The sequence below is a fragment of the Coregonus lavaretus genome (genome assembly GCF_964263955.1).
Source record: "Coregonus lavaretus genome assembly, chromosome: 34".
NCBI lineage: Eukaryota > Metazoa > Chordata > Actinopteri > Salmoniformes > Salmonidae > Coregonus > Coregonus lavaretus.
Genome location: NC_140021.1, coordinates 30,211,828 through 30,230,541, shown reverse-complemented (window position 1 = coordinate 30,230,541; position 18,714 = coordinate 30,211,828). Strand labels below are relative to the sequence as shown.

The 18,714-nt window shown below is 43.5% G+C and overlaps 1 protein-coding gene across 2 annotated transcripts in view; it reads left to right on the top strand.

Moving 5' to 3' along the window:
• The window catches only part of LOC311109110 (plexin domain-containing protein 2-like), a 164,172-nt gene that overhangs the window by 97,705 nt on the left and 47,753 nt on the right, over positions 1-18,714 (top strand). For both annotated transcript variants that reach the window (XM_084151919.1, XM_084151920.1), the window contains exons 8-9: positions 15,391-15,486; positions 16,146-16,227. In XM_084151919.1, the coding sequence (XP_084008045.1) occupies positions 15,391-15,486; positions 16,146-16,227 (178 nt within the window). The remainder of the gene's footprint in view (positions 1-15,390; positions 15,487-16,145; positions 16,228-18,714) is intronic.

Genomic DNA, 18,714 nt, shown 5'->3' with positions numbered 1-18,714 from the left:
AAGACTGTGGGTGTAGGGGTGCTCTGGTTACAGTAGCTACAGTAGCTCTCCCATAACACTCTTGTTGACACTATTGAGGGTCCTTAGGCCTCCAAATAACTTATCTACCGTCTTTGATGCAGCCTCTGTAACATTCAGCTCAGCTGGATGAAAACAGACACCTCGGCTACATCACAAATGACACCCTATAACCTATATAGTGCACTACTTTTGACCAGAGCCCAGTGCACTGTGTAGGGAATAGGGTGCCTCAGCTCTCCTACTGCAGGTAGGGAGGGAGACACAAAGGCCTGTCTGGGGGAGGGAAGGGAGGAGAGAGAGGAATGCAGGGATGAGTGTTAAACATGAAAGATGACACCCAGGACGGTGTGTGTTTAGAACTCCCTCAGGAAGCCCTACTGTTGTAAACTGAAAGACTGCCTGCCTGAAACACTAACATGTTGAGTCAGCTTCCTCACAAACTTTTACTGGGATCACTTCTTTACTTAAGGGACATACAGTGAGGGAAAAAAGTATTTGATCCCCTGCTGATTTTATAAGTTTGCCCACTGACAAAGAAATGATCAGTCTATCATTTTAATGGTAGGTTTATTTTAACAGTGAGAGGCAGAATAACAACAAAAAAATCCAGAAAAACGCATTTCAAAAATGTTATAAATTGATTTGCATTTTAATGAGGGAAATAAGTATTTGACCCCCTCTCAATCAGAAAGATTTCTGGCTCCCAGGTGTCTTTTATACAGGTAACGAGCTGAGATTAGGAGCACACTCTTAAAGGGAGTGCTCCTAATCTCAGCTTGTTACCTGTATAAAAGACACCTGTCCACAGAAGCAATCAATCAATCAGATTCTAAACTCTCCACCATGGCCAAGACCAAAGAGCTCTCCAAGGATGTCAGGGAGAAGATGTACTCCCGAGTGGCGCAGTGGTCTAAGGCACTGCATCGCAGTGCTAGCTGTGCCACTAGAGATCCTGGTTCGAATCTAGGCTCTGTCGTAGCCGGCCGTGACCGGGAGACCCATGGGGCGGTGCACAATTGGCCCAGCGTCGTCCAGAGTAGGGGAGGGAATGGCCGGCAGGGATGTAGATCAGTTGGTAGTGCATGGCGTTTGCAATGCCAGGGTTGTGGGTTTGATTCCCATTAACTGTAAGTCGTTCTGGATAAGAGCGTCTGCTAAATGACTAAAATGTAATGTAATTGTAGACCTACACAAGGCTGGAATGGGCTGCAAGACCATCACCAAGCAGCTTGGTGAGAAGGTGACAACAGTTGGTGTGATTATTCGCAAATGGAAGAAACAAAAAATAACTGTCAATCTCCCTCGGCCTGGGGCTCCATGAGAGATCTCACCTCGTGGTGTTGCAATGATCAGAACTACACGGGAGGATCTTGTGTCAAGGCAGCTGGGACCATAGCCACCAAGAAAACAATTGGTAACACACTACGCCGTGAAGGACTGAAATCCTGCAGCGCCTGCAAGGTCCCCCTGCTCAAGAAAGCACATATACAGGCCCGTCTGAAGTTTGCCAATGAACATCTGAATGATTCAGAAGTGTTGTGGTCAGATGAGACCAAAATTGAGCTCTTTGGCATCAACTCAACTCGCCGTGTTTGGAGGAGGGGGAATGCTGCCTATGACCCCAAGAACACTGTCAAACATGGAGGTGGAAACATTATGCTTTGGGGGTGTTTTTCTGCTAAGGGGACAGGACAACTTCACCGCATCAAAGGGACGATGGACGGGACCATGTACCGTCAAATCTTGGGTGAGAACCTCCTTCCCTCAGCCAGGGCATTGAAAATGGGTCGTGGATGGGTATTCCAGCATGACAATGACCCAAAACATACGGCCAAGGCAACAAAGGAGTGGCTCACACCACAAACAATCACCCACATGCTCTTAAGGAAATTGTGAATGTCATGGATACATTAGAACTAGTAGATATATGGAGGCTTAAATATACTGATCTAGTGAGATATACATGGCGGAGATTGAATCAAGCTAGTCGTCTTGACTTCTTTCTTATCTCATTCTCGTTGGCACCAAAAGTTTAAAAAAGTGTTGATAGAGGACAGAATGCGGTCGGACCATCATATAATAGGCATATACATTACTCTTACTGAATTTCCACGTGGGCGAGGATATTGGAAATTTAATCAAAGCTTATTGGATGATATTTATTTATAATTAGAACAAAGGAATTTATAACTGACTTTTCCAACATAACATAGGTACAGCGAATCCCCTTATTGTATGGGACACCTTTAAATGTGCCTTTAGAGGCCATGCAATTCAGTACTCATCTCGAAAACAAAAGCAATTTAGGTCAAAATAGTTTATACTAACAAAGGAAATAGAAAGTCTAACAGAACAGATAGATGGCAATAAAAACTGTAACATAGAGGCTCAGAATAAATTAGAGGAAAAACAAAAAGAAATGGAGAAACTTATTCAAGAAAGATCAAGTGTAATATATTATAAAAATGAAGCAAACTGGATGGAATATGGGGAAAAATGCACAAAATTATTTTTTAATCTTCAACATAGGAATGCTACCAAAAATAACTTAATGAAACTGGTTACAATTGACGGAGTCACCCATAATTCACCAAATGATATTTTGAAGGAAGAAACAAAGTACTTTAAGCATATGTTTTCCTTTCAGTCGCCTCCATCTCCTCTAACTGAAGCTAATTGTAGAGATTTTTTTTCTATTGACAATGTCAAATTAACAGCCACACAGAAAGACTCATGTGAAGGTGAAATTACAGAGGAGGAACTTCTGGATGCAATTAAAGACTTTAAGTCTGGGAAAACTCCAGGGTTGGATGGCATACCAGTCGAGGTATACCAAACCTTTTTTGATATACTAAGAGGACCGTTATTAGCATGTTTTAACCACTCCTATGTAAATGGTAGATTATCTGACACTCAAGAAGAAGGTCTGATCTCATTATTACTGAAACAGGATACAAGTGGAAAATATAAAGATCCAGTCCATTTACAAAATTGGAGGCCCCTTACACTTCAGTGTTGTGATGCAAAAATTCTAGCAAAATGTATAACGCATAGAATTAAAAAGGTATTGTCGGATATTATTCATTCTAATCAGACAGGTTTTTTACATGGAAGATACATTGGAGATAATATAAGGCAAGTATTGGAAACAATAGAACACCATGGAAAATATGGGAAACCAGGCCTGCTATTCATAGCAGACTTCAAAAAGGCATTTGATAAAGTTCGACTGGGGTTTATATATAAATGCCTGGAGCATTTCAATTTTGGAGAATCTCTTATAAAATGGGTCAAAATCATGTATAGTAACCCTAGGTGTAAAATAGTAAATAATGGCTATTTCTCAGAAAGTTTTAAACTGTCAAAAGGAGTGAAACAAGGTTGTCCACTATCGGCATATCTATTTATTGTGGCCATCGAGATGTTAGCTATTAAAATCAGATCCAATAATAATATCAGAGGATTAGAAATCCAGGGCTTAAAAACAAAGGTGTCATTGTACGCTGATGATTCATGTTTTCTTTTAAATCCACAACTAGAATCCCTCCACTTCAATACATTTTAATAGAAAGTTAGCAAAAATAGATAAGATCTTACTACCATGGAAAGGGAAATACCTGTCAATTTGTGGAAAAATCACCCTGATTAACTCTTTAGTATTATCCCAGTTTAACTATTTGCTTATGGTCTTGCCTACGGCTAGCGAACAGTTTTTTAAATTATATGAGAAAAAAAATATTAAATTTTATTTGGAACGGCAAGCCAGACAAAATTAAAAGGGCATATTTATATAATGAATATGAATTCGGAGGACAGAAATTATTAAATATTAAAGCATTAGACCTATCACTAAAAGCTTCAGTCATACAAAAGTTATACTTAAATCCGAACTGGTTCTCAAGCAAATTAGTAAGATTGTCTCACCCAATGTTCAAGAAAGGCCTTTTTCCCTTTATTCAGATTACAACAACTCATTTTGTCACGATCGAGGTAAGGAGTAGACCAATACGCAGCGTGTTGAGCGAACATGATAGACTTTATTATACTAACGCACAAAAACCAAAACAATAGACGACTCGTGAAGTCCACAGTAACAATGACCGTAAAGGAACAAAAACCCACAAACCCAAAGTGAAACACAGACAGTTAAATATGGCTCCCAATCAGAGACAACCAGCAAACAGCTGACACTCGTTGCCTCTGATTGGGAGTCACTCAGTCACACATAGAAATGAACACAACAGAAATACCAACATAGAAATACACCCAATGAATGAACACACCCTGGCTCAACATAATGAGTCCCAGAACCAGGGTGTGACAGTACCCCCCCCTAAAGGCGCGGACTGCGACCGCGCCTCAACTAAACAAAACAGGGGAGGGCTGGGCGGGCATACCTCCTCGGCGGCGGTTCTGGCTCCGGCCTTGACCACCACCCTCCAATAAACCCCCCATAGTGCCCCTGGTCCAGTCTGTCGACTCGCACCCCTGGCTTGGTGCGTGGAGGAGGAACGGGCCTTACCAGGCTGACTTCTCGCACCCCTGGCTTAGTGCGAGTGGCAGGAACAGGCCGGACCGGGCTGGCGACGCGCACCGTAGGTTTGGTGCGAGTGGCAGGAACAGGCCGGGTCGGGCTGGCGACGCGCACCGTAGGTTTGGTGCGAGTGGCAGGAACAGGCCGGGTCGGGCTGGCGACGCGCACCGTAGGTTTGGTGCGAGTGGCAGGAACAGGCCGGGTCGGGCTGGCGACGCGCACTGTAGACTTGGTGCGGGTGGCAGGAACAGGCCGGGTCGGGCTGGCGACGCGCACCGTAGACTTGGTGCGGGTGGCAGGAACAGGCCGGACCGGGCTGACGACGCACCCCGTAGGCTTGGTGCGTGAAGCAGGGACAGGCCGGGCTGGGCTGACGACGCACACCGTAGGCTTGGTGCGTGGAGCAGGGACAGGCCGGACAGGGCTGGCGACGCACCCCGTAGGCTTGGTGCGTGGAGCAGGGACAGGCCGGGCTGGGCTGACGATGCACACCGTAGGCTTGGTGCGTGGAGCAGGGACAGGCCGGACAGGGCTGGCGACGCACACCGTAGGCTTGGTGCGTGGAGCAGGGACAGGCCGGGCTGGGCTGACGACGCACACCGTAGGCTTGGTGCGTGGAGCGGGAACAGGCCGGGCTGGGCTGTCGACGCACACCATAGGCTTGTTGCGTGGAGCAGGGACAGGCCGGACTGGGCTGGCGACGCACACCGTAGGCTTGGTGCGTGGAGCAGGGACAGGCCGGGCTGGGCTGGCGACGCACACCGTAGGCTTGGTGCGTGGAGCAGGGACAGGCCGGACTGGGCTGGCGACGCACACCGTAGGCTTGGTGCGTGGAGCAGGGACAGGCCGGGCTGGGCTGGCGACGCACACCGTAGGCTTGTTGCGTGGAGCAGGGACAGGCCGGACCGTACTGGGAACACACACCACTGGCTTTAAACGGGGATCAGGAACGGGCCGGACCGGACTGGCAATACACCTCAGTACCTCTCGCCGTGCCTCTACGACTTCCTTCCCTCCTCTCGCCAATGGCTCCCGTAACCCGGTGGACTTCTCTCCTCGTCTCCTATTTCGCCCTGTGGCAGCCTCCTGCTGCCCAGTCGCCCACGCCGTGTGCCCCCCCCTAAAAAATTATTGGGGGTGCCTCCCGTCCGTCCGACGATGGCACTGCTGACGCCGCTGCTCCTCTCCTGCCTGGGTCTCCCCCTTCATAGCCCTCCGGTACCGGACGGCCTCCTCCTCGGTAATCTGCCCCCAACCGAGGAGGACATCCACCAGCGTCACCTCCTGCGTGTGTTCCTGGACACGCTGCTTGGTCGTTGTATGGTGGGTTTTTCTGTCACGATCGAGGTAAGGAGTAGACCAATACGCAGCGTGTTGAGCGAACATGATAGACTTTATTATACTAACGCACAAAAACCAAAACAATAGACGACTCGTGAAGTCCACAGTAACAATGACCGTAAAGGAACAAAAACCCACAAACCCAAAGTGAAACACAGACAGTTAAATATGGCTCCCAATCAGAGACAACCAGCAAACAGCTGACACTCGTTGCCTCTGATTGGGAGTCACTCAGTCACACATAGAAATGAACACAACAGAAATACCAACATAGAAATACACCCAATGAATGAACACACCCTGGCTCAACATAATGAGTCCCAGAACCAGGGTGTGACACATTTGCAGTTATTTGAAAAGGAAATAATCTCCCAAATATCACTATTTCTAAAACAAGCCATAGAAAGTTGGTTGCAATTTCAATTTAATCCTCCAGAAACGACAGAACAAATAATGCAACAAATATTGTGGTTAAATTCTAATATACTAATTGACAAAAAAAACTTTATTTTTGGACAGAATGTTTAAAAAAGGTATAATCTTCGTAAATTATATCATCGGTAGGACTGGTGGAGTTGTGTCGCACATGCAGCTAACAAAAACATATGGAAATGTCTGCTCTACCCAAAATTACAACCAAATAATTGCAGCCTTACTGCAAAAGTGGAAGAGGAAAGTGGAAGGGGGAGAAAGTAAGGAACTTGTCTGTCGGCCTTGCATTAAAGAACATAATTGGTTAAGGAAAACTGTGATAAATAAAAAAGTATATCAGTTTCACTTAAGGACCAAAGGATTGACAGCCGTCCCATATAGATTGCAAAATAGTTGGGAAGAGATTTTTGACGTACCGATCCCATGGCATAGTGTTTATGAACTGACATGCAAAACGACACCGGATTCAAAAATTAGAATCTTTCAATTTAAATTATTATATAAAATTCATGCTACCAATAGAATGTTATTTATATGGCGGATACAATCTTCCCAGCTCTGCAGATTTAGCTGTGAAGAGACAGAATCATTAGATCACTTGTTTTGGTTTCTGTCCATTTGTAGCTTGTTTTTGGACACAGGTCCAGGAATGGCTAAAGGATTGCAATATTTACCTGGAGTTAACCTTGCAGATAGCATTACTGGGTGATCTGAAAAGTCATAGTCAATCGATCAATAATATAATAATACTTTTAGCAAAAATGTTTATTTTTAATTCACAATCTGTAGAAGCACTGAGAATAGAAAGGTTCAGAACTTTTGTAAAACATCACAGTACGGTTGAAATATATATGGCAAATAGAAATCCTATATGGATGGTGTTAAGAGATAGATGGGAGGTATTGAATAGAGTTAAAGGATGGGACTAATAACAAATAACAACAAATAATAACAAAGATAGCTAATAATGTAAGCATACTGTGTCAATAATAAGTATATAGGTTGTATGTTGGGAGCTTTTGGGAAAGAGCACAGTTAGAAAGATATGGCATATAGAAGCAAACCGGATGGACATCATGAAAATGATCAGAGAGGTTGAGAGTATAACAAGTTCAGGAGCAAAAAATAATAAAAAATAAAATATATATAATAGAATTATTGTAAAATTAACTGTGTCCATAAGGTGTAGATAGTAAGTATAGACCGGAAGTAGAGGCCTGGGCATTGTTGTTCACTAATTTACTCCAAGTAGGGAAAGGATGGCGGGGTTGAAAAGTAATAAAGGGGACTATATATATAAAAAACATGGGGGCTTGGAAGTGATGCAGACAATTACATTGATAGAAGATACAGATATCTGCAATATTAAGCTGATACCAGAGAGGCCCCTGCTTTGGAAGTGATAATAATATACTGTAATATAATAATAACATACTAGTTAATGAAAAGATGAAGGACCAGGAAATGGCCTAGAAACAGGTTGTCAGTTGTGAAGATTGTGACTGTCCCTGTTTGACAGTTTCCATCAATCAATTAATCAATCAATCACATTTATTTATAAAGCCCTTTTTACATCAGTAGATGTCACAAAGGGCTATACAGAAACCCAGCCTAAAATATCAAACAGCAAGCAATGCAGATGTAGAAGCACGGTGGCTAGGAAAAACTCCCATGAAAGGCAGAAACCTAGGAAGAAACCTAGAGAGGAACCAGGCTCTGAGGGGTGGCCAGTCCTCTTCTGGCTGTGCCGGGTGGAGATTATAAGAGTAAACAGCAGGTCCAAGGGACAAGGTAGCGCGTCCGGTGAACAGGTCAGCGTTCCTTAGCCGCAGGCAGAACAGTTGAAACTGGAGCTGCAGCACGACCAGGTGGACTGGGGACAGCCAGGAGTCATCAGGCCAGGTAGACCTGAGCCATGATCCTAGGGAGAGAGAGAGAATTAGAGGGAGCATACTTAAATTCACACAGGACACCAGATAAGAGGAGAATTACACCAGATATAACAGACTGACCCTAGCCCCCCGGCACATGGACTATTGCAGCATAGATACTGGAGACTGAGATGCATGTCTGCATGCATAGAAAAAAACGTTGTTTGATATACCTGTGGAACACATTTTTATAATATATTTAATATACCTAGTGAATGGTGGCGAATGTGATATGTCTATAGAGGAGAGGAGAGGAGAGGAGAGGAGAGGAGAGGAGAGGAGAGGAGAGGAGAGGAGAGGAGAGGAGAGGAGAGGAGAGGAGAGGAGAGGAGAGGAGAGGAGAGGAGAGGAGAGGAGAGGAGAGGAGAGGAGAGGAGAGGAGAGAGCAGGTTGACTGTCGGTGGGTGAGCATGGAAAAGGTGATATTTGTGATATGTCTGTGTCTGTCTGGAGAGAAAGGTCATGATTAGCATCTTTTGGCCTCTGTCGGTCAAAAGGGCGGTGGCGTGTTTACACGTGTATTTGTTTGCTTTACAACTGCACAGGACCAAGACAAAAAATCTAAACTGAAATTGAGATTTTACACTTTAAAGAAAAAAAAATGGCCTGGACTACATCATTCAAAATACTAATTAATTTGGTTGGAGGCAATGCTTTGCCTTTACTGCGTAGTTTATCTCTCCTGTGGTAAGCTGCAGGTACCTACAGGGTAAAAAGCTTGCGAGGTGTGAGCATGGCCATTAAGTTTTTGGCTAGAAAGTCCAAGCTGCTTGATAAGGACTCCATGAGAGTGCTAGCCACTGCCCTCATTCAATGCCATTTTGACTACACTAGTACTTCCTGGTTTTGGGGCTTATCTAAGGTTCAGAAGGGGAAGCTCCAGATAGCCCAGAATAAGCTGATCAGGTTAGTATTGAAGGTGAGTCCACATACTCACATCGGCAGGAGCTGCTTTCAGGAACTCAACTGGCTGCCTGTTGAGGCTAGGGTGTCCCAGATTAGACTGGGTTTGGTTTACAGGAGTATTTATGGTTCTGCGCCCAGATATCTAACTGATTAATTTCCCCATGTTTGGGTTGCACACAATCACAGCACCAGATCACCTTAGACAGGTTCAGGAGTAATGCTGGGAAAGGTACTTTCTTGCATACTGGAGCCTCAGAGTGGAATGTGTTGCCTCTGCCCATAAAAACGACATCCTCTCTGGGCAGCTTTAAAAATTAAGTAAAAAACCGTTTGATGTCTTCTGTGCCCATATGAATGTACCCTATGATGTAACTGCTATGATGAGATTGGTGTTCTTCTTCTTTGTTTTTATGTTTTATTATCTCGTTGTCATACTGTGTTCAACCATGTTGGATCTTGCCTAGCCATCATGTCTCAAGCGGACCACAATGGAAATAAGTCCCAGACTTTATTGTGTGTTATCCTCGATGATTTTCAGGTTTTATGTGTGTTTTTTTTTTTTTTATGGTCGAATTAGTAAACTAAACTAAAGTCTTGTCAGGATGTCTCCTATATGGCACCCTATTCCCTTTATACTGCACTACTTTTGACCAGGGCTCTGGTCAAAAGTAGTACACTATATAGAGAATAAGGTGCTACTGATCTGGTCCACTGGACATTAGGTAGAATAGATCCTTCTGCGGTATCGATTGCCCTGACCCAGGGTTCATCCAGCTCTGAGACTGGGCCCGTAGGGCTCTGGGCAAAAGTAGTGCGCTATATAGGGGATAGGACGCCATGTGGGATGCACACTAAATCTGCAGCAGCACTGGTTCAGATGGCTACTTTGAGCTGAATTCCTGCTGTGATATCCCAATCCCCACCACTGCATAGAACTCATGTGTCATTCTCTGGCAAAACATGTCTTATGTCTTTTGAAATGTAAATCAACTTTTTGAGGAATGCTTATTCTTTTAGACACAGGTAGTATTGAGCATGTCTAAAAGCTTCACTGCTGATACTTTTAGTGTTAATGACTGTACATGGAAATTGTATTTTAAGTCCTCTCTTATATTTTAATAAAGTTATGTATTTAGACTTGAGTGATTGCTTGGTGGCTTTAAGCTCCAGGTCTCAGAGCGTAACATAGGTTGCGTCCCAAATGGCACCCTATTCCCTTATAGAGTGCACTTCTTTAAGAAGAGCCTAGGAATCTGGAGGGCTGAGTAATCAGTGTTGAGGAGGGAACTCATTTGAGTCAATAAGTGTTTCTGCTGCCAATTACCGCGTACTGGCCTGAGCACACACAGCTAGCACAGCCGGAGAGGATCCCTCTAACCCTCTCCTTTAGCCACGCTCACGCTCAAGTTGTGAAATTAAATATCTTACATTGCTAGCTAGCTATCTCCAGGCCATGGCGTTTGGGTCTGGCCTGTGCTGCACTGGCGGCAGTAGGGGGAAGATATGTGTGTACAGGCGAGATATTTAGCAGGTCAGGTGCTAGGGTTTTATTTAGCCACCCCCGGGCTGGGCAGCCAGACTCCCAGTCACCCTCATGCATTATTCTGATGAGGTTATTAAAACTAGAAGTGCCTCAGTCGTTTTATTACCCTCTGCCTGCTGACGTGCCCTCTTAAGTCTTATCAGACTGTGTTTTCTTTTGCTAATTCAACGTGGTAGCTGCGGTACAATAGCAGGCCAACAATTAGCTCACCTCATTACTATACAGGCAGAGCTCAGCTTGAGGTCCTTGCATTTTCATCATATCCATTCATTTTGTGATATTGCTGAATTTCCAGGTCCAATGTCTGTATTTGTATTGTATTTTGGGGTGATTGCGTAGATTTCAGGGAAGAGATTTTGGAAGTAATTTGCTCAAAGCTAGAGATCTCGCCGTGTGGTGGTGAGGATTCTGAATTAATGAGATGGTGAAATGAAAGCTGCATGATTGTTATTTTGATGGCAGGAAATACACTGGCACGGAATTATAGCTTTTATACCCCATCGGCTAAGTGAATAGGAATAGAATAGGGCGTTGACCTCACTGTCAGGGTCTTATGTGATATTCTGTTCTAGCCAGTAATTATTATTATCACAGTGCTGTTGGAACAGTGTGAGTAATTAAAATCTATTATTTTCTTCCTCCCGGCAGATTTGGACACTGTGCTACAGGGCACACAGGCTACTGGCAATGAAGCACAATTTAGATTACCTCATCGGTTTTCAACTCATTGCACAAGGTCTCCATATCACATTTCCATTGATTCTCATCCAACTTGCAAGGGTGAATGAATAAGAAATAATTTTCTTGGCTGGTATTCAGATTTTTATAATAGATCATTGTTATAAAGGAGCCACATGTACTGTACACTCTTAGAAAAAAAGGTGCTATCTGGAACCTGTCCCCATAGGAGAACCCTTTTTAGTTCCAGGTAGAACCCTTTTGGTTCTAGGTAGAACCCTTTTGAGTTCCATGTAGAACCCTTTCCACAGAGGGTTCTACATGGAACCCCAAAGAGTTATACCTGGAACCAAAAAGGGTTCTCCTATAGGGACAGCCGAATAACCCTTTTCAAACCCTTTTTTCTAAGAGTGTAAGTGTGTACCAGACCAGTAGCCTATTTTTCATTGTATTTTCTATCTGGTGAGATATTGACTGGGCCAGTGCATTATTTCGCCTGAGTGTGCTTTTAATTAGATTATGGCCTAATTGACCCTTGTGTGCATAATTGATGTCACACTTCTGCAAAGCTCCTTTTGTTTGATGTATTGGAGCAGGGCAGCTAAATCCTCATTACAGCTTGTTGATGCTCAGGCTGAGACAGCCTGTAATTGCTGTGAGTTAAAGCTTCCTCCCTCCCAGGCTATGGGGTGAAGTTTTCCTGAGGTGCAGATCTAGGATCTGTTATCCCTCCCCCAATCCTAATCCTTAACTGTTTGAGGGAAAATCCAAGATCAGCGTCTAGGGGCAACTTAACCAACTCCTCCCAGCGTCTGAGGAAAATCGAGCCAGGCCACAGAGTCTGGACAACCTGTCCACAGAGGAGCATCCCCAGGCAGGCAGACAGAGAGAGACCTCCCCCCTTCTCTGGCCCATCCATGCTATCATTACATACTTTATAATCCCACTGCCTGGGGCTAGAGGAAGCCAGCCATTCGGGAGGCAAGGAGGGGGTTGTTTTTCAGACTAAAACCAGCCGGTACAGTAACTAGCTAAACTTACTGTACTGTATCTTGCCTTGGTCAGATGTTTTTGATGCCGAAACAAAGCAAGAAACACACACAGTGACTGTTTTCCACAAATTCTAATAGGGCATAATGTCTCTATAGTTCTGTATTCTCACATGTATTAGAATAATGAATACTCATGGGCTGTGTCTCAAATGACACCTTATTCCCTATATAGTGCACTGCTTTTGACCACAGCCTTAAGGGCCCTGGTCAAAAGTAGCCCAGCTAGCGCATAACGTTCTGAGAACGATCTTGGTGAGAGGGTGGTTGTCCTATGGTTATTTTGCATACAACCTTTCCACAACATTCTGGGAATGGTGCAGGATTGTTACTTGATTTTGTAACATTCTGAGCACATTTAAGAAACTTAACAAAAAAACATTGTTTTCTTGGTATTTCATTACTTTAACAGAACGTTTCCTAAAAGTTCAAACATGGTTACATTTAATTACATTTTAGGTAATGTTCTAGGAATGTTCTCCAAATGGTTTGACATTGGGAATGTTCTCGAATTGTTCAGAGAACTTTAAGAAACAAGTATATCAGCATAAGGTTTCCTACAGGTTTCTCTGCATCTGCAGATGGATAACATCGTAAGACAGAGAATAGAACAGGGGATTTAGTGGTTTTAACATTACATTGGCAGTATCTGAATGCACACAAAAGGATAAATGGCTGTGTATTCAATACACGGCGCTGTGTATTGAATTGATATTTTCTAGCTTATTTCTAAAGCAAATGCATGTACTATAGAAAATGTAATATATCGAACAATGTCATATGGCTTTATTCAATAATTATTCTCACTGATGTACGTACATTTACTGTATAAACGTCCCATTGTATTCCAGGAATTTCAGTCACTTAACATTGATTTAACCACACCAGGTAAATTACTAGAATTAAGGAATAAACTGTCAAGGGGTCTGAATACTTTCTGAATGCACTGTATTTATATAAGGCATAGCTCTACCATTGTAATCTCATAAATGTAACAGCCGTATTCTAAAATGGATTAAATATTTTATTTTTCTCATCAATCTACACACAATAACCTAGAATGACAAAGCAAAAACAGGTTTTTAGAATTGTTTGCAAATTTATTATAAATAAAAACAGAAATACTTTATTTGCATAAGTATTCAGACCCTTTGCTATGAGACTCGAAATTGAGCTCAGGTGCATCCTGTTTCCATTGATCATCCTTGAGATGTTTCTACAACTTGATTGGAGTCCACCTGTGGTAAATTAAATTGATTGGACATGATTTGGAAAGGCAAACACCTGTCTATATAAGGTCCCACAGTTGACAGTGCATGTCAGAGCAAAAACCAAGCCATGAGGTCGAAGAAATTGTCCGTAGAGGGTTGAGACAGGATTGTGTCGAGGCATAGATCTGGGGAAGATTACCAAAAACTTTCTACAGCATTGAAGGTCCCCAAGAACACAGTGGCCTCCATCATACTTAAATGGAAGAAGTTTGGAACCACCAAGACTCTTCCTAGAGCTGGCTGCCCGGCCAAACTGAACAAGCGGGGGAGAAGGGCCTTGGTCAGGGAGGTGACCAAGAACATGATGGTCACTCTGACAGAGCTCTAGAGTTCCTCTGTGGAGATGGGATAACCTTCCAGAAGGACAACCATCTCTGCAGCACTCCACCAATCAGGCCTTTATGGTAGAGTGACCAGACGGAAGCCACTCCTCAGTAAAAGGCATATGACAGCCCGCTTGAAGTTTGCCAAAAGGCACCTAAAGGACTCTCAGACCATGAGAAACAAGATTATCTAGTCTGATGAAACCATGATTGAACTCTTTGGCCTGAATGCCAAGTGTCACATCTGGAGGAAACCTGATACCATCCCTACGGTGAAGCAGCCAAGACAATGCAGGAGTGGCTTCGGGACAAGTCTCTGAATGTCCTTGAGAGGCCCAGCCAAAGCCCGGACTTGAACCCGATCGAACAATTCTGGAGACCTGAAAATAGCTTTGCAGCGACACTCCCCATCCAACCTCATAGAGCTTGAGAGGATCTACAGAGAAGAATGCGAGAAACTCCCCAAATACAGGTGTGCCAAGCTTGTAGCGTCATACACAAGAAGACTCAAGGCTGTAATCGCTGCCAAAGGTGCTTCAACAAAATACTGAGTAAAGGGTCTGAATACTTATGTAAATGTGATATTTCAGTTGTTTATTTGCAAAAATGTCTAAAAACCTGTTTTTGCTTTGTCATTATGGGGTATTGTGTGTCGATTGATGGGTGAAAAAAAAACTATTTAATCCATTTTAGAATAAGGCTGTAACGTAACAAAATGTGGAAAAAGTCAAGGGGTCTGAATATTTTCCGAATGCACTGTATATAATATTTTGATCCTTTCTCCCAGTGCATAGTGTAGTGCAATGCCAGGGGGAGATGCATGGACTGCAAAACCAAGTGGGCCATTTTACAGTGGGATTGAAAAAGCATTTGAGTTATAGGGTCCAGGGAGGGACTTCTGAGAGTCAATGATGGATCTAATCAATCTCTCCATCTTACCTTGCCTGGTGACTGCTGCAGCAGATGACTCTAGTCACTGGGCTGCGTCCCAAACGACACCCTATTCTCTACATAGTGCACTACTTTTGTAATGCACTATATAGGGAATATGGTGCCATTTGGGACGTATCCTGGAGGAACTAGGTGCTTTCAACAGGGACTCTGATTGATATCAGCTCTAGTGGGACATTGCTGCCCACCCCATTGCCAAGTGGCAGGCTTTCTGTTGGACACAAACAGAGAGAAATAAATACAAATTAATTAATGCTGTGGTAGCTCTCGTCCCTTATGGCCTGATTCTGCCTCTCCGTTCTCTCCTTATTTCTCTCTCTCGCTCCTTTCTTTGGGGACCATTTGTCCTAGTTTCAGCTCTCTGAGGAAGATTTGTGACAGGTGTTTTCTCTCTCCCTCACCACATCCAGATGTTCGTCGGAGAACGATCTATGAGTACCATCGTGTGGAGCTGACAAAGACCAAAATCACCAACTCCACAGCAGTGGAGATGACACCTCTACCAAGTAAGATGGATTCCTCTAAATAGACTTGGCTCATGATATGATATGTGATAATGACAACACAAGTAGGCCCCGTGAACTAGTCTAGATTCTAGACCTAGTCATAGGTGAAATATAGAGGGGTCTGTTCAATGTCTGCCTAATAGACATTTGCTCAGACTGTATCCCATCATTTCAGGGACATCTGTGTGTCAAAACTGCTCTCTTTTAGAAGGATCTGTTTGCATTAGCAAACTACAACATTCTAGCTATCCACATATGGATTTCTATGTTGGTGTTTAAACTTGTTCAGAGCTCTGGGCCCATATGCGTCTCAGAGTTGGTTTGCTAATTTAGCATCAGTTGCTTAGCCTTTTAGATCACAATGAATAAGATAACATGGACAGGGGAAACCTGATCCTAGATCAGCACTTCTATTCTGAAATGCTTGATACATATGGCCCTTGTTTTGCATTATCAACTACAACATTCTAAGTTGAATTTTTACTTGTTGAGAGCTCTGGACCAGTGTTGTGAGTCAGTAGACATGGGTGTGTTGTGATGTGTGTGTTGTAACATGTGTGTGTTGTGAAGTGTGTTTTGTGATGTGTGTGTTGTGACGTGTGTGTTGTGACGCGCGTGTGTGTGTGTTGTAACGTGTGTGTATCGTGTTCCCTCCTTAGCGTGTCTCCAGTTCACCAGCTGTAGCAGCTGCATCTCCTCCCAGATCAACTTCAACTGCAGCTGGTGCCACCTCCTTCGCAGGTCAGACACCTGACCTACATCTATATCCCTTTTGTCTTTGTCTCCGTCTCAAATGGCAACCTACTACCTATATAGTGAGCCCTGGGCCCTGGTCCAAAGGAATGCGTGTATGGAATATGGTGCCATTTGAGACGCAGCCCATGTCTTTTTCACTCTTCCATCCAACACTATACCTTTCTGTTTATCTTCCCCTCGATCTCCACCGCTCGCTCAGTCCCTCTGTACCCCCTCTCCCTCCTTCCAATGTTGCAATTACCTCCGGTCACTCAGTACCTCTGACATGTTAGCTAGCTACTGAGTGTGAGGTGTATGTATCGCATCTGGCTATCAAATGGAGTCTGACCCTTCCCTTCCCAGTGGACTATTCCCTCTGAGCCCTGTTACTGCATCCGGAATGGCAACCTATTCCCTGCGCTCCTTTTGACAATAATTCCTGGTCAAAATGATAGTGCACTATAAAGGGAATTAGGTGCCAGTTGGGACGAAACCAGTGAGTCCTGGTGATGCTCTGTTGTTTTCCCTTCTTGATGGTGTGCAAAGGAAAGGGAGGAATAGCATGATCAGCAGAGAGAGCGAAAAGCATGATATTCCACCCATTACTCTTGTTTTTGCGACCTAGACATCCACTCTCTTACACCTACTCTGTCTTTCGCCTCTCTCTCTCTCTCTCCCTCTTCTCTTTCACACCCTCGCACAAAAAGTTTAATATTGGAAACAGTGTAGAATGTTATTGCACAGATGGGGTATTTCCTGCCTTGTGTGAGATGTGAAGGATGTACGTTTGGACAACGTTGTGGGAGTGTTGTTGGGGTGTTGTTTAAGCGTTGGACCCAAGTTACAAGCCATTAGTTATCAAGTGCACTGAAAAGTTTGGGCCTCAGTTCTTGGAAAATGTCTGCTGAAATGATTTGCTCAGTTTGACTACTATTACTCCCCTCCTCGTATGTCTCTACACTTTGGCCACTTCCTAAATGGCACCCTATTCCCTACATAGTGCACTACTTTTGGAAAAAGTGTGCCATTTGGGATGAAGCCTTTAAGTGGCTAATGCATCCATTATTGAATGACCCCACAGTTATTTTAGACTTCTCCTAAATTAAGTGTATATATGATATGTGCCGTACACGCACCAGGGCTTCTGGGATTTGTGAGGTGCCAAAATGTCAGGGTTGAGCCTTTTCCTCTCCTCTGTTTCCTCTCTCCATCCAAATATACTACTACTACTAATAATAATAATAATACAGTCATGTGTGCATACATTTTACTTACTGGTGGCTGGGCCTGGGAATCGGCCTGGGAATCGGCCTGGGAATCGACCCGTGATCCTGGCGCTGTGAGCGCAATGCTCTACCAACTGAGTCATACAGGACCACAATGGGTCATCTATTTGTATTCTGTATCCCACAGAGCTGCGGAGAAAGTATACACCTGAATTATAATGATCTAAATATGCTGCATTTTAATGAGATATAAACGTGCGCGTGCTGCATCACACGGTTGGGGCTCGCTCCATCCTTTATATCCTTCAACAACAAACTTCCATTGAAAAGGCAAATGAATGCACATTTTAAAGAAGCTAATTTAAATGCATTGCAGCATTGTTGGGCCATGGGTTAATGAAAGAAAGACACCTATGATTGTAGAGAACGGCTGTAATGTTCTCTCTCTCTCTATCTCTCTCTGTGCCAAGAGTGTAATCATGGTCTCACCATTCCTACACACTCTGATAAGTAGCTATGTTGACCCTGTGAGCTCTAGCTTGATCTAGCTCGCCCAGCTTGCATAGGAATTGAAAAACTGAATGGTTGAAGGAGATGGGAGAAAAGAAGTGGCTAATAAGTCTGGCTGAACATCTGACTGGCTGACTCACTGCAAATTTAGAAATTATGTGACTAAACACAACAAAATGAAGAAGAAACTGTATTTTGAAGCCAAGATCAATAATATAAAGAATGATGGAAAAAAACCTTGGAGTACTTTAAATGAAATTATGGGCAGAAATACAAATTCAGCTCCATCTTTCAACGAATCAGATGGCTTATTGGTCACAAAACCATTTGATGTTGCCAATTATTTTAATGATTACTTCATTGGCAAAGTGGGCAAACTTACGTAGGAAATGCCAACAACAAACAGTGAGCCATCGTATTTATGCATTAAAAAAACTAATGATGAAAGAAAAGCATTGTACATTTGAATTTTGTAAAGTTAGTGTGCGAGAGCTGGAGAAATTATTGTTATCGATCAATAATAACAAACCTCCTGGCATTGACAACTTAGATGGAAAGATGGAAAGCTACTGAGGATGGTAGCTGACTCTATAGCCACTCTTATATGTCATATCTTTAATCTGAGCCTAGAGGAAAGTGTTAGTCCTCAGCCCTGGAGGTAAGCCAAAGTCATTCCGCTACCCAAGAATGGTAAAGTGGCAGCTTGCTGCCATCTCTTAGCAAACTGTTGGAAAGAAATTGTGTTTGACCAAATAAA